Source organism: Tursiops truncatus, chromosome 7, assembly GCF_011762595.2.
Source record: "Tursiops truncatus isolate mTurTru1 chromosome 7, mTurTru1.mat.Y, whole genome shotgun sequence".
Classification (NCBI taxonomy): Eukaryota; Metazoa; Chordata; class Mammalia; order Artiodactyla; family Delphinidae; genus Tursiops; species Tursiops truncatus.
Genome location: NC_047040.1, coordinates 64,656,424 through 64,668,678, shown reverse-complemented (window position 1 = coordinate 64,668,678; position 12,255 = coordinate 64,656,424). Strand labels below are relative to the sequence as shown.

The 12,255-nt window shown below is 38.8% G+C and overlaps 1 protein-coding gene across 2 annotated transcripts in view; it reads left to right on the top strand.

Annotated features, from left to right (window-relative positions):
- Nucleotides 1–12,255, top strand: part of XIRP2 (xin actin binding repeat containing 2) — a 290,913-nt gene that overhangs the window by 269,893 nt on the left and 8,765 nt on the right. Inside the window, exons 5-8 of one of the 2 annotated variants that reach the window (XM_019922231.3) lie at nt 491–601; nt 981–1,053; nt 2,007–2,137; nt 2,800–12,163. In XM_019922231.3, the coding sequence (XP_019777790.1) occupies nt 491–601; nt 981–1,053; nt 2,007–2,137; nt 2,800–12,163 (9,679 nt within the window). The remainder of the gene's footprint in view (nt 1–490; nt 602–980; nt 1,054–2,006; nt 2,138–2,799; nt 12,164–12,255) is intronic. The other variant, XM_019922232.3, reaches the window with a different exon arrangement.

Below are 12,255 nucleotides of genomic sequence, written 5' to 3'. Positions count from 1 at the left end.
AAATTAGAGCTGCTAAGTAACTGACCTTTTGACAGGGAGATAATCCTGAATACTCTGGATTAGTCCAGTGTAATCACAGTGGTCCTTAAAAGTGAAAGAGGGGATCCCAAGAGAAAATCAGAGAGGTCGCAGAGTGAGAAAAAGTTCAACTTGATAGAGGAGGGGGGCCATAAGCCAATGAAAGTGGGCAGTCTCTAGAACTGCAAGAGGCAAGAGAATGGATTCTCTCCTAGAGCCTGCAGAAAGAAATGCATGCCTTCTTACATCTGCCAACACCCAGTAAGACCCATTCAGGGCTTCTGACCTACAGAAGTGTAAGATATTAACTTTGTGGTAATTGCTACAACAGCCAAGTAAACTAATATACTGAGGAAACAGGTTTTTTTTCAGAAGCGTCTGTCACTGAAATTGCATTAATAAAATAAAAGTTAAAATTTTCAGAATTTTCTTAAAGCATTGTCCATTCATTCATTCATCCATTCATTTTCAGGAGGTAATCCGTAGCAGCCAGGTCGACATTGCAGGACACAGCCAGGAAATGGAAAGAAATGAACAAGAAACTTCCAAAGCACACAAAATTGATGTTCTTGGAACAGAAATGGTAACTATTTAGAAAGACAATACTTTCCACACAGTTTGCAGAACTGTGTGGAAATTCTGACCTTGTTATAAACAGTTGATTTTATTGTCCTTTTATATATTTAATATCAATACACATCAGTGTCTCTTTCCGTACTTTGGGGTTGATATTCTTTGAAAAATAAAATGAGCACCCTAAAAATATAAGTGCACTTTAGGTGTCAATTCATATTTGTTCTGTTATAGCATGAACCCATGCATTAAAATAAATGACCAAAGTGTAATCAATGTGCACTGAAGTCTTGGAAGAAAATCATGGTGCAATGAAGAATATGTGTGCAATACTGAAATAATTGACTTCTTAAAAACAATTATTTATTTAAAATTATCTTTAAACACAGGTCTCTCATCTTGAAAAACACACTGTGGAAATAAATCAAGCTTCTCCACTCCATCAATATGTTCAAGAAACAGGTAAGAATCTGGTATTATTTCACCCCAATATATCTTTTTCCTATTGATGTTTCTGTGTTTGAATGGAGGACTTCCAAAGCACAAACCTTCCCACTAAATAAAGTTAGTAACTATGACTTATGATCCCAAAGGGGACAGAATAGTATTTCTATATATAATTGGGTTCTGCCTGTGGTACGAGATGCAATAAGCTTCTAAAATAGTTCATTGCCCTTCAACCCTATGATGTATTCATCCAAAATGCCTAGAAGGTGATAAGCCAGCCACCTCTGAATTGCATTTTGCTCAGGGATCCAGAATGAAACTTGATGTTATCAAGCTCCCTGGGAACAGAAAAGTTATCTAGATTGTATTACTTTTAATAACAAATTTAAGCACGTTTAAGTCTAATTCTCCAACCCACAGATATGAGATTAGACTACAGACAAACCTGCGCAAGTTTGCATAAGATGGGTACAGGGTGTCTTGCCTATAAAAGTGGAATGAGAAGTTTTGCTGTCCCAAAGTGCTAAAAGGGTAGATTTAAGCCAACTGTGACCCAAATGTTATTTGACTATATCTGAGTTTGGTTTTATTTTAGTTTTGCTTAAAGAAGTAGATCTTCCTTTTCTGTTCTTCTACTGTTCTTTTCTTGTTTTATAGCTTTTATTATTATTTTTGAGCATAACAGCAAAACATGCTTGTAGAAAATTTGGAAACTACATACAATTAAAATAAACAGCACTTTCATTACTTATGACTTTCCATCCAGAGATAATCACCACCATTTTTCCTCCTATATTTCTTGACATATACTAACTTACATAATGAAATACTGCCATATGTATACATTTATATCCTGAATATTTTTACTTAACTTACATTATGAGAAGTTTTCCATAGCATTATAATGTCTTCTCAAACATCATGTTTATTAGTTACATAATATCCCTGGTGTTGTTTTCTGTTTGTAGTCATAGATACACCTGAGGATGAAGAGATTCCAAAGGTTTCAACTAAGTTTTTAAAAGAACAATTTGAAAAGTCTGCCCAGGAAAAGGTCCTTTATTCTGACAAAGAGACGACTCCAACCAAGCAGATTAAGGTAAGATAATTTCTCTGCACAGAGACATATTAAGTGTAAAACCAGATGTAAATACATAACATTTTCAAATTATTGAATTTTTGAGGTGGTTTTTCAACAACAACAAAAAATATTCAGAGCCGGTGCTTATTCTGTTCCGTAAGAAGAATATTATTCTATATGAGAAAAGCAGTAGAAAGAAAACTTTTCTCACTAGAGGAAATTAGGGAAGAAAAAATTATGTATGCACTAAAGTTTAATAACTAACATTAAAGTAATACAGCCAATTTTAAAATGTCAGCTACTTACTCTGTTCTGTTTAAAATTCCAAGGAAAACAAAACAACCCTCAAAAGTCCTTTAAGACTTTTATTGTTTCCCTATAGATTACTCTGCATAGCACATTACGTAAAGGAGGAAAAATAATCAAGATTACGTGTAAATGTTAAAATACTGAGTCGTTGATGTATTGAATAGGGAATATAACTCTAAAAAGTGCAAATAGATTATAGGGCAGATAGTAACAAATACTGACTGTTGCTCCTAAGTAGGTCTCTAAATGGAGTATACCACCTGTTGTTCCCAGTGCAGATGTCATAGCAGGTGGACAGGTGAATGGCAGTGCCTAAAAAGTCTCTACCACTACACTCATCTTTATAAGATTTGATTTTCTCTCCCTTAAAGATTGAAAATGAACATGAAGAGACTTTAAAGCCATCATCAATTGTGGGTACCTCTGCCACTTCTTCCACTTCAACCAGCCAGAGGAAGGAAACATCAACCACAAGATACAGTGACCACAGTGCCACTTCCTCGACTCTGGCACAAGTTAATGCCACTTCTTCGGAAAAGGCAGATGAATTTCCTCCTCCCCCACCTGACATACTTCAAACTCCAATAGATGTGACAGCATTTTCCCAGTCCCCTGAACTCCCCAGCCCTCCTAGAATACCACCAGTCCCCAAAGAATTATATTCCAAGCAAAGAAATTTGTATGAATTAAACCGTTTATATAAACACATCCATCCTGAGTTAAGAAAAAACTTAGAAAAAGATTATATCAGTGAGGTTTCTGAGATTGTTTCTCGTCAAGTGAACCTGGGGAGCTCAGTTTCAGCAGATGTGCAGCAAGCCCGGTATGTTTTTGAAAATACGAATGACAGTTCTCAAAAATGTCTGAACTCGGAAAGAGAACACTTGGAGTGGGATGAAATTCTGAAGGGGGAAGTGCAGTCCATGAGATGGATCTTTGAGAATCAGCCATTAGATTCCATTAACAATGGCTCTCCAGATGAAGATAACATCTCCAAGGGCATCACTGATCGAGAAATCATTGCTGGTGGTGATGTGAGATATACAACGTGGATGTTTGAAACCCAACCCATCGATACTCTGGGGGATCATTCTTCTGTCACTGAAGGAAATGCTGAGAAAATTCCTGAGCTAGCCAGAGGAGATGTCTGCACAGCGCGGTGGATGTTTGAAACAAAGCCATTAGACTCAATGCATAAAATGCATCAAAGTCAAGAAGAATCAGTAGTAACTGCCATAAAGGACATAACCGGGGGGGATGTCAAGACTGTGAGATACATGTTTGAAACTCAACATCTGGATCAACTTAGACACCTTCACTCAGTAGATGAGGTGCACCTACTGCAACTCAGGTCTGAGCTCAAAGAAATTAAGGGAAATGTTAAGAGAAGTATAAAATGTTTTGAAACTCAACCATTATATGTTATTAGAGATGGTTCAGGTCAAATGCTAGAAATTAAAACCGTTCACAGAGAAGATGTTGAAAAGGGGGATGTGAGAAGAGCACGTTGGATGTTTGAAACACAGCCCTTAGACACAATTAACAAGGATATAACAGAAATTAAAGTCATCAGAGGAATATCCATGGAAGAAAATGTCAAAGGTGGGGTGAGTAGGGCAAAATGGTTATTTGAAACCCAACCTTTGGAGAAAATCAAAGAAGAGTCAGAAGAGGTCATCATTGAAAAGGAAACAGTAATAGGTACAGATGTCTCTAGAAAGTGTTGGATGTTTGAAACACAGCCATTAGATATTCTAAAAGAAGTTCCTGATGCAGACCCTCTAAGGTCTGAAGAGATAATAGGGGGTGATGTACAAACTACTAAGCATTTATTTGAAACACTTCCAATAAAGGCTTTAAAAGATAGCCCTGATGTTGGAAAACTTCAAAAAATTACTACTTCTGAAGAAGAAAAGGGGGATGTTAGGCACCAGAAATGGATTTTTGAAACCCAACCTCTGGAAGAGATTAGAGAAGATAAAAAAGAGTACATACGAACAGTGAAACTTGAAGAGGTTGACAGAGGAGATGTAAGGAATTACACACGTATCTTTGAATCAAACAACTTAATTAAATTTGATGCATCGGATAAAATAGAGGTGGAAGGAGTCACAAGAGGTGCTGTGGAGTTAAATAAATCACTCTTTGAAACAACACCATTGTATGCCATTCAAGATCACCTTGGAAAATATCATCAAGTAAAGACAGTCCAGCAAGAAGAAATCCTAAGAGGGGATGTAAGAAGCTGTAGGTGGCTTTTTGAAACAAGGCCCATTGACCAGTTTGATGAAAGCATTCATAAATTTCAGATAATTAGGGGAATATCTGCTCAAGAAATACAGACTGGAAACGTGAAATCTGCTAAATGGCTGTTTGAAACCCAACCTCTTGATGCAATTAAATATTTTAGTAATATGGAAGAAGTAGAAAGTAAAACTGAACAAGCTACAGATATTATTAAAGGGGATGTCAAAACCTGTAGATGGCTTTTTGAAACCCAGCCAATGGAGTCTCTTTATGAAAAAGTTTCATTAGTGACTGGCAGTGAAGAAATTCATAAGGGAGATGTCAAAGCCTGTACTTGGCTCTTTGAAACTCAGTCACTTGATTCCATAAAAGATGACTCCGAAGCAACAGTCAAATTGCAAACTGTAAAACAGGAGGAAATCCATGGTGGGGATGTTCGTACAGCATGCTTTCTTTTTGAGACAGAAAATTTGGACAGCATAAAAGGAGAAGAAGGAAAGGAAATCAAGGCCGTGGAAATGGATATCCAAGCTGGGGATGTCTCCAGCCTGCGGCATAAATTTGAAAGTCAGTCCTTAGATTCTATAAGTTCCAGTTCAGAGGAAGTTTTGAAAAAGATCAAAACCCTAAAGACTGAAGATATTCAGAAAGGCAATGTTTTAAACTGCAGGTGGCTTTTTGAAAACCAACCAATTGATATGATAAAAGAAAGCCAAGAAGGTGATAAATTAGTTAAGACAGTGACAGACATACAAGGTGGAGATGTAAGAAAGGGGTGCTTTATTTTTGAGACTTTTTCTTTAGACGAGATTAAAGAAGAATCTGACTATATTAGCACCAAGAAAACAATTACTGAAGAAGCAATAAAGGGTGACGTAAAAAGCTACAGAATGCTCTTTGAAACCCATCCACTCTATGCAATTCAAGATGGAGAAGGGTGTTATCATGAAGTGACAACAGTTAAAAAGGAAGAGGTAATTCATGGAGATGTACGAGGGACAAGGTGGCTTTTTGAAACGAAACCATTAGACTCCATTAATGAATCAGAGACTGTGTATGTTATTAAATCTGTCACACAAGAAGACATTCAGAAGGGAGATGTTAGTTCTGTCAGATACAGATTTGAAACCCAGCCACTGGATCAGATTGCAAAAGAGCCACATGGTATTGTGCCCACCGTAGACTATATTCAAGGTGGGGATGTAAAGACAAGTAAACAATTCTTTGAGTCTGAAAATTTGGATAAGAAGACTTATATAAGAACAGTAAGTGTCAATGAAATACAAAAGGGCAATGTTAAAACATCTACTTGGCTATTTGAGACCCACACTCTAGATGAGCTGAGAGGAGAAGGGTCAGGATATGAAAATATCAAAACAGTCACCCAGGAAGATATGCAGAAAGGTGATGTGAAGCAGGCAGTATGGCTTTTTGAAAACCAAACTTTAGATTCTATTAAGGAAGCAGATGAAAGCATCACAAAAATCACCAAGGAAGAAATCCCTCCTTCTGATGTCAAGACAACTACATGGCTCTTTGAAACTACACCCCTTCATGAATTTACTGAAAGTAGGGTAGAAAAGGTGGAAGTTATTGGCAAGAGCATTAAAGAAACCTTAGAAGTACTCTACTCTCAAAAAGTTATTGAGGCTCCTGGAATCATCATTGAAGCTGATGAAGTTGGGGATGTTCGAATGGCAAAATACAAGCTCCTGAACCAAGCCTCTCCTGAGATACAGAAAGAAGAAATCGTCAGGGTTGACCTCAGAAGTATAATGGTGAAGCTACTTTCCAAACGAGACTGTAAGAAAAGAGAGATTTTGGTTAGTGAAGAAGAGAAGGGAAACGTTAATTTGACCAAAACTCAATTATTAAACAGATCAACAGAATTTCATGCTGAAAAAGAAGAGATAGTGAGTGGTGATGTCCAACAAGCAATAAAAAACCTGTTCTCCGAGGAAGGATCTGTAAAGAAAGGCATTTTGATTCAGGAAGATGAAAGAGGTGATGTTCACATGACTATCTATTGTCTTCTTCATGAAAATGCTGGTGACACAATTAAGCGTGAAGAAGTAATAGGGGGTGATGTAAAACGTACCATTCATAATTTGCTATCTTCCATATCAAACAATAAAATATCTGAAAGGGTTAAAATCGATGCCTCTGAGAGGGGAAATGTTCAGTTTTTTACAACATGCATAGAAACTGGAGCTTTGGATTATCTCAGACAGCTCCAGACATGGTCAGATGAAACACTAACAGCTAGGAAACAAGAAAAAGAGGAAGATGTAATTGGTGGCGATGTAGAAGGTACAAAACTGTTATTAAAGAAAAGGCAATCTCAGGTTGAACGTACTGTTAATGAAACTGACATCATCCCAGGAGATGTGCATAATACAGTTAAGGTTTTTCTGACAGAGCCTCAGAGTACATCTTGTAAGTCACCCAAAGAAGAAATCATAAAAGGTGATTTGAAGTCAACCCTAAATTCCCTGAGCCAGGCCATAAGTCAGAAAACAGTGGCTAAAACAGAAGAAATTATAAAAGGTGACATGCTGGCCACACTCAAGTCACTGAAGGAATCAAACCAAAAATGGAAAGAATCTAAACAGCCTGGTGTCGTCCCTGGGGATATAGAGAAAGCTACTGAATGCCTTGAAAAGACTGCAAACACAAGGATGGAAATCCTGAAAAAGGAGCTTATCCGAGATGACCTTGAAGCATCATTAAGGAACCTAAAAGAAGCACAAAGAGCTTTCAAAGAGGTAAATAAAAAAAGTGTAATCAAAGAAGATGTGCAATCTGTGATGGTAGGATCTGAGGAAGAGCAGAAAATCGAGAATCATCAGGTGGCTGTCCAGAGGGACAAAACAAGCGTTCTTCAGCCAAGACCAGGACCATTTGAGCCAGCAGCCAGGTGGCAGGGGGGAGCAGACATTCTTAATCAAACTAGAGGCAAATCTTGTCATGGGGATTTAAGAGAAGAAAGAACTGAGGTTCATCTTCCAAAAGCCCCCAAGGGCACCGTAAAGATTGTCATAGATCGTGAACAAAACAATGATGCTCTTGAGAAAAACCTTAGAAGGTTATCTAATTCACAGCACAAAGCTATTAAAAATGTGTTGGGATCAGGAGACAGAATGGGTATCTGGACTGATAACACAACAGAGCAACATCTTAGAGATGAACATGTGAGTGGACAACTGACTTCAACTGTGTCAGTTAGGGAACATCTAAAAACCAAGGAATCAGAGACAGTGAGAGAACAGAAGAAGGATGCTGTCTTTACCCAATCTATTGATAAAACAATTGGAAAGCAACAGACTGAAACTTGTGAAGTGAGGAATGACCACCAGAAGATTGAGGCTTTACCTGACAAGAGTCCTAAACATACCAAAAACACTAAAACATCAACAGATACACAAAGCTCTAAGCCCAGTTTAACCCAGGGTCCAGTCAACAAGATGGCTGGAGAAACATGTGAAGTTTCAGAGGACTTTCAGAAGCAGACTCTGTTAAAGCAAGAAATGCAATATTCTAATAAAGATATAAAGAAAAAGAACATGACCCCTCAACCAGTGTGGCAGACTTTGCCTGTGGATCAAGACATGTCAAATGTAACAGAAGTGAAAGTCGCCCAAAAAAGCCACAATAAATTTAAGGCAACTGACAAAAAGCAGACTGATATTCATCTGAAAAGCCAGGACTTTCTAACGAAGACAAATACTTCCAAAGACTTAAAAATGGCAATGGAAATGTCCTTTAATCCAATCAACTGTAACCCTGAAAATAATGCAAAAGAAAGTGAGTTCCCTCTTCCACCTCCATCTCCACCTTCTCCTCTACCTTCCAATTCATCAGCTGAAATTGAATTTCCTCTTCCTCCTCCACCTCCTTTCATGATGTTGCCTGAAAAAAATGTGTTTCTTCCCTCACTGTCCACAGAGAAAATAAAGGCTGAATTTGAGAATTTCCCAGGCCTCCCTCTTCCTCCACCACCAGAAGATGAGAAGTTTGAAAGAGAATGTCTAGCAATGTTTCCACCACCTCCCCCTCCGCCAGCTCCATCTCTAAAACCAGCACATCTCCTCTCCTCTTCTGTTCAAGAAAAGCACAGTGGAGCATTCATACAATATTCCCAAGAAGAAGCCTCAAGCTCTCAGGCTAAAATCATAACAGGAAAATCTGGAGGACGTTTGCCACCTCCCACACTCCCCAAACCCAAATTTCCCAAGCAGATAGCAGATAAGAAGAATCATAGTTCCCCAAAAGTTGAATTGGAAAATTCACCACCAGATATGGAATGTAAAATTACTCCCTCAAAGGATCAGAAAAGAGTAATAATGGCAAGTAGCAGTGAACACATAGAGACAAAGCAGAACGTATCTAGAAAAAGTCTTGATAAAAGAAAACAATTATCTATGGACTCTACAAGGTCTCTCTCACAGACAGTTCCAGAAACTTCACCACCCAAGGAAAAACTGATAGCACCTCTCGTAAAATCCCATTCATTTCCAGCAGGTTCAGGACAGCAAAGTCCAAAACCTTATATGAGAAAATTTAAGACGCCTTTAATGATAGCTGAAGAAAAATACAGACAACAAAGAGAAGAACTTGAAAAACAGAAAAAACAGGAGAGTTCTTGCTACAACCTAGTCAAAACAGAAAGCCAAAATCAAAACGTATCAGAGTTGAAAAAGGAAGTGCTGTTACAAAAAACAAAGGAGGAGGTCCCCCTAGCTGGAATGGATTCAGGGGTCACTGTGGCTCAAACCAACCCAGTCTCTCAAAGTCTTTCTCAAGTACTAGGAGTGTGTACCGATAACCAGCTTTCCACAACACCAGCAGTGACATTCACTGCCAAGAGGCTCCAGCGTGTTCCAACAGCCTCAGAAGACAAAGATACCGTGAAAAAGGAAGTTTTGCAGAGCTCAAGGGACATGATCCAATCTAAATCAGCTCGTGAAATTAAACAGAGTCACCAAGAATGTAGGACACAGCAAACACAACAGAAGAAGTATCTGGAGCAGTTGCACTTGCCCCAAAGCAAACCAGTTTCCCCCAGTTTCAAAGTTAAAACCATCAAGCTTCCAACTCTAGACCGTAAGTTAAATGAAACAAGCCACAGCTCTGAAAGCCATGAAAAGCAAGCTGAAGTTGATGTTCAAACCGTTACCAAACAACAGTACCAGGAAACCGAGAAAACAGAAGCAAGGACTGAATGTAGCAATAAGCAATTGGTGGCTGAAAAATATTATCAGTTACCGACGAAGGAGAAGACAGTAACAGTAAAACTGCCTACAGAATCCACAGAGAAAAGCCATGAAAGTAAGCTCAATATATTTCATGAGAAGCAAAAAGAATTTAGAGAATCTGAGAGTGGGAAACTTCCAGGAAGTGAAGAAACAATTCAGGGACCACCAATGATTGGTCCAAAGAAAGAAAAACTAGTAGTTGAAAGAAAACAAGAACATTTGAATAAATCAGCCCAGAAGGTAGTCAAACAAAAGGTTACTGGTGCACATCTTGATTCACAGACTCAGAATTTTCACCAAACATATATACAGACTTCTGAAAGTCAAGGTGAACATAAAAAGTTGCCCCAGCCATGTAATAATCTGCAAGAAGAAAAATGTCTTGGCGTCAAGGGCATACAACAGAAACAAGTCTTTTCTAACACTAAAGATTCAAAGCAAGAGATGACACAGGACAAATCTTTATTTTCCTCTGTGAGAGAATCCCAGCAGGAAGATGGAAAATGTGCGGTAAATATATTGGAATTCTTGAGAAAACGTGAAGAACTACAACAGATTTTGTCTAGGGTAAAAGAGTTTGAAGCAGAGCCAGATAAAAATGGCATTAAAACATTTCAGATGCTCTTAAATATTATTCCAGTATGGCTATTAAGTGAAGAAAAAAGAGAATATGGACTTCGCATTGCTATGGAGAATAACATAGAAAAAATCAAAGAAGAAATAATGCACATTAAAACTCAGGCAGAGGATAGGCTTGTGTCCTGTGAAAATATAATTCAAACAGCCATGATATCCTCTAAAGCAGGAAAGCAGAGAAGTAAAGCTACTAGTGTTAATGAAACATTATCTAAAGTGTCTAATGCTGATGTCAGCTATAATAAAAACACTGAGCAGAAAGAAAATACAATTGTAGAAAAAACAGAGCACCACCAAGTAGCGACTCATCAAGAAGCAACTGCTCAGCATCATGTGAAAACCCATCAGGAAATTAAACTAGTTGATGCCAAGACTTCTCCTCCCTCTTTAAAAACACGCCCGCCGTCACCAACTTTCATAACAATCGAGTCTACTGCACGGCCAACAGAAACCTCTGCTAAGGAGAAGCTTTCCCAGTCCCCTGAAAAGGACAGTTTTGCTGAACCATCACCAAGACTTGTGTCACAACCACCTAGAATTCTCAGAGCAAATACCTCCCCGTCTCCACCCAAGAGTCACTCTGAACAGCTTGTCAAACTCAAAGACACCACTGCGAAGTTATCCAGGGGGACCGTCCCAGGTTCATCCGTAACCCCGGTGCCCATTGTAGAGAAGAGGACTGAGATCATCACATCTCCTGCAACACTTCGTCGTCAAATTAAGATAGAGGCTCGTGGTAGGGACTCTCCACCTACAATCACAATACCTATAAGTGTAAATCACGCTGATGGTGGTTCCTTCAGAGAATCCATGGAAGCTCAAGAGGAAGAAAGGAAAGTAGGGAAAAGGGCGACTTACGTTCACAAAGATGGAGTAAATTCCACTAAGCGCAGAGTGCCAGATACTGTGAGTTTTGACGCAGTCGAAATCATCCGCCAAGTCGAAAAACCTCACCTATCAGAGCACGTGCAGAGGTATGAAGCCGCCAACCGGACTGCTCAAGTGGCTGAAAATGTCATGAATGACCATGAAAATGAAATAAACAGATGGTTCAGGGGATTTGAGCATGGCCTAGGTTTTGACGCAAAGTCAAATAGAAGAGTTTATGCAAATGGAGAAGCAAACCATAATATAAAACAAGAAAGTCGTACATTTTGTAAGGAGGAATTTGGATTATCATCTTTAGAAAGCGCTAGCTTTACCGGCTTTTCTCACAGTCATCCTAGAGAGCTGCAAGAAACGATGCCTGTTAAGCCGCCCAGCATCTGCTCTGAAACAAGATCTCTAAGTGAACTTTTCTCAGGTGTGGATGCATTTGAGAGTCAAGCTGTTGGGTCGAGGATGATGGTCTCTTCATCACAAGGCTCAGAAGCTGGCAGATCCGGCTTTGACTTCAAGCACGCCCCACCAACCTATGAGGATGTCATCGCTGGCCATATTTTAGATGTTTCTGATTCACCTACAGAACTCAGGAGGAATTTTCAACAGACGTGGCAGGAGAGTGAAAGAGTTTTTAAAAACCTGGGATATGCAACCTCAGATGCTTCTGCAACTGAGATGAAAACCACCTTCCAAGAGGAATCTGCATTTATGAGTGGTAAATGAGCTTGCAAAGAGTGAAGTAAGATTAACCCATTTAAAGGCACCTGTTCCATAACTAAGACGATTTGCAGATAAAAGAGTACCTGG